Raw genomic sequence first — 3912 nt, 5'->3', positions numbered from 1 at the left:
TGAGCGTTGTGCCAGTAACCGAGAAAGATCGCTAGTTCTAATCCCCGAGCCGACTAGGTGAAAAATCTGTCAATGTGCCCTTGAGCAAGGCACTTAACCCTAATTGCTCCTGTAAGTGGCTCTGGATAAGAGCGTCTGCTAAATGACTAAAATGTAAAGGGTTAGGGGAGCCATGTTTAAGTCTGCTAAATGACGTAAATGTAAAATGTTTTACCAAAGCTCATGTAGTGTAGTGTCTGCCCAGCATTACTCTGTCATGTAGTGTAGTGTCTGCCCAGCATTACTCTGTCATGTAGAGTAGTGTCTGCCCAGCATTACTCTGTCATGTAGTGTAGTGTCTGCCCAGCATTACTCTGTCATGTAGTGTAGTGTCTGCCCAGCATTACTCTGTCATGTAGTGTAGTGTCTGCCCAGCATTACTCTGTCATGTAGTGTAGTGTCTGCCCAGCATTACTCAGTCATGTAGTGCAGTGTCTGCCCAGCATTACTCTGTCATGTAGTGCAGTGTCTGCCCAGCATTACTCTGTCATGTAGTGCAGTGTCTGCCCAGCATTACTCTGTCATGTAGTGTAGTGTCTGCCCAGCATTACTCTGTCATGTAGTGCAGTGTCTGCCCAGCATTACTCTACTTACATGCCTCATCTCTTTGTAGCTGTGATGTTTGAAGTCCAGGTTGTCTGTTGTTGTGATCTCATTCCGTCTGTGGTAATAATTCTGAGAGTCTGACAACAAACACATCACATTATCATTGTCATTGAACAAATCATTACATCTACTGCAGTATATGTGTGTCAACTGAAGAGCTAGATAGGGTCTGGTAATGATCAATAGGTCACAGTAACAATACTACAAACAGGAGGTTGGTGGAGCCTTAATTGGGGAGGACAGGCATGTGGTAATGGGCTGCAGCGGAATGAATGGAACGGCATCAGATACAATAAAAACATGGTTTCCATGGTGTTTGATGCCGTTCCATTGACTCCATTCCAGACATTATTATCAGCCGTCCTCCCCTCAGCAGCCTCCTGTGGTATATCCCCCTGTAAAGACTGGGTTTAGTTTTATTGTGTGGCAGTGCTCGCGTCCTCGTTCTGGAACTGCCCACGTCCACGTCAGGTGTGGAGTGAAGCGGATTGGCGGGGTACACACAAATTGGCCTGAGGTGATCTTGGGGAACGACAAGAGTTGGCTAAGAGTTTTGAGACACCCAACGTTTATTTGCTTGTGTTTAACCGTCAGGGACAGTATCAGTGTGGCATCTTTTCACTCGCTGTTCTCTGTTAAATGTTGTGATTCACCGGATTCGTCGTCATCCTCGAGGGACAGACGAACGAACTGCCTGCTAGCCAAGCTAGTCGGTACAGCTAGCTAGCTAGCCCCTCCACCAGCAGCATCCTGCTACTACATCCTCATCAGCTGCAGTTGTCCCACAAGTTACCTCTCGGCATCGATGGAGCTCTCCGGTTGTTTACTCCACCGGCTAAATTCCGTGGAATCCTTGGCCTATTTGTAGACGGATGCTAGCTACCTACGCTCTCACTCCTCGGGTCCAAGGAAAAGGACCGATCTTTGTAATATTATTTTCGGGGCGCCCCGAAGGTTTTTATTGTTTGTTAAAACAAGTGTTTTAACTTTACTATCTTAGGCTTTTAGGTATACAGTATATACTGGTACCAGGTTTGAATTACCTTCAGCTTTCTAGGGTTCTAGGTTGGGAAAGTAGCTAACTACAGTCACGTTTCCCCCTGGTTTCACCAGTCTACAGGGTTTTATCCATATGTTATAGATGGTTCTGCAACAGTGTTGATTTCTGATTGTGTCTTTCCTCAAGTCCTTTTCATTCTGAGGTGTTAATATTATTCCTATTAACTATTCCTCTCCAGGTGGTTCATTGTGTCCTTTGTGATAACTGCTTTGTCCCTACATTTTTACCTTTTTAAATTGGAATCTATTTTTTAAAATAAATTCCACTAACGTGGAGGAAGAAGGTATTTGAGTTGCCATTGTGTGGGTGTGTAATGTAAAATAAAGCAGGCGGATAGGCATCGAGGCATTCAGTTACCCCCCAGTTGATCTCAGAAACGTCGTCTTGGGCTGTCTCACGCACGACAGTGTCTAGGTTTACCGAGAATGGTGCGACAAACAAAAAACATCCAGTCAGCGGCAGTCCTGTGGGCGAAAACAGCTCGCTGATGAGAGGTCGAAGGAGAATGACAAGAATGGTGCAAGTTAACAGGCGGGCCACAAACAGGAAGATAAAGACGCAGTATAACAGTGGTGTGCAGAACGGCATCATGGAACGCACAACTCAGCGGTCCTTGTCATGTGGTCCCCTGTAGCTCAATTGGTAGAGCACGGCGCTTGTAACGCCAGGGTAGTGGCGCACATGACTGTAAGTCGCTTTGGATAAAAGCGTCTGCTAAATGGCATATTATATTATATTATTATGGACGGGCTATTGCAGCGGACGACCACACCGGGTTCCACTCCTATCAGCTAAAAACAAGAAGCTTCTTCAGTGGGAATGCGATCACCAATACTGGACAGATATCGCCTGTTCCAACGAATCCTGATTCCTTTTGCGTCATGGTGATGGCAGTCAGGATTTGGCGTAAGCAGCATGAGTCCATGGACCCATCCTGCCTGGTGTCAACGGTACAGGCTGGTGGGGGGTGGTGTAATGGTGTGGGGAATGTTTTCCTGGCACACGTTAGGTCCCTTGATACCAAGCAATGTTCACGCCCCAAGATTCAGGCTGTTCTGGAGGCAAAGGGGGTCCGACCCCACTAGTACACACAATTTGAGAAAATTAACTGGAATTTTTAAAGGAATTGGTTGATTTAGTCTTTTAGCTAGCTAGGTCTTTTTTTTATTTGTCTAAATGTGCACTAAGATCCCAATGCCCCAGGGCAGTGAAGGGGACATTGCCTTACGTAGGGTGCCGTCTTTCGGATGGAACGTTAAACAGGTGTCCTGACTTTCTGTAGTCATTACAAATCCCATGGCACTTATCGTAAGAGTAGGGGTGTTAACCCCGGTGTCCTGGCTAAATTCCCAATCTGGCCACATACCATCATGGCCACCTAATCATCCCCCTCATTCCTTATTGGCATATATCACCTCTCCACCTGATGCTTTTTTTTTTTTTAGTCATTATAGCTAGATGCTCTAATCCAGAGCAACTTACAGTTAGTGCATACATACTTTTTTTTATACTGCCCCCCGTGGGAATCGAACCCACAACCCTGACGTTGCAAACGCCATGCTCTATCAACTGAGCTACATCCCTGCCAGCCATTCCCTCCCCTACCCTGGACAACGCTGGGCCAATTGCGCGCCGCCCCATGGGTCTCCCTGTCACGGCCAGCTACGACAGAGCCTGGATTCGAACCAGGATCTCTAGTGGCACAGCTAGCACTGCAATGCAGTGGCTTAGACCACTGCGCCACTCGGGTGGTCTAGAAGGAACCTGTTTAGTTGCTGACTGGTTCCCTCTAGCATTTGGAAGACAGAGAGCTTAATCAATGCTGACTGTGCAAAATCACACAGTACACATTGCAGTTACCTGGCATGGGACATCCCAGGATCTCCACTCTCATACAGATGCTGCCACTGTAGAACCAGGAGCGAGGGTTGACTCTGATGTACCGAGCCACTACAGGCACAGGAAACGTGTTCAACACAGGGATCTCTTTCTCCTTGTTACCAATGAAGATCTACTGAGACAAGCAGAGGTTTAACAACACAGGGATCTCTTTCTCCTTGTTACCAATGAAGATCTACTGAGACAAGCAGAGGTTTAACAACACAGGGATCTCTTTCTCCTTGTTACCAATGAAGATCTACTGAGACAAGCAGAGGTTTAACAACACAGGGATCTCTTTCTCCTTGTTACCAATGAAGATCTACTGA

At 46.6% G+C, this 3912-nt stretch overlaps 1 protein-coding gene across 1 annotated transcript in view; it reads right to left on the bottom strand.

Annotated features, from left to right (window-relative positions):
• Positions 1-633: 633 nt before the first annotated feature.
• LOC123488007 (inactive carboxypeptidase-like protein X2) overlaps positions 634-3912 on the bottom strand; it is a gene marked incomplete at its 3' end in the record, with an annotated part of 39189 nt that continues 35910 nt past the window's right edge. The window contains exons 5-6 of the mRNA XM_045219038.1: positions 3566-3716; positions 634-722 (exon numbers count right to left, since the gene is read on the bottom strand). Of these exons, the coding sequence (XP_045074973.1) occupies positions 634-722; positions 3566-3716 (240 nt within the window). The remainder of the gene's footprint in view (positions 723-3565; positions 3717-3912) is intronic.

This window comes from Coregonus clupeaformis, unplaced genomic scaffold (genome assembly GCF_020615455.1).
Source record: "Coregonus clupeaformis isolate EN_2021a unplaced genomic scaffold, ASM2061545v1 scaf2003, whole genome shotgun sequence".
Lineage (NCBI taxonomy): Eukaryota > Metazoa > Chordata > Actinopteri > Salmoniformes > Salmonidae > Coregonus > Coregonus clupeaformis.
Note: the sequence above shows the minus strand (reverse complement) of the source record. Positions and strands in the feature narration are given on the sequence as shown.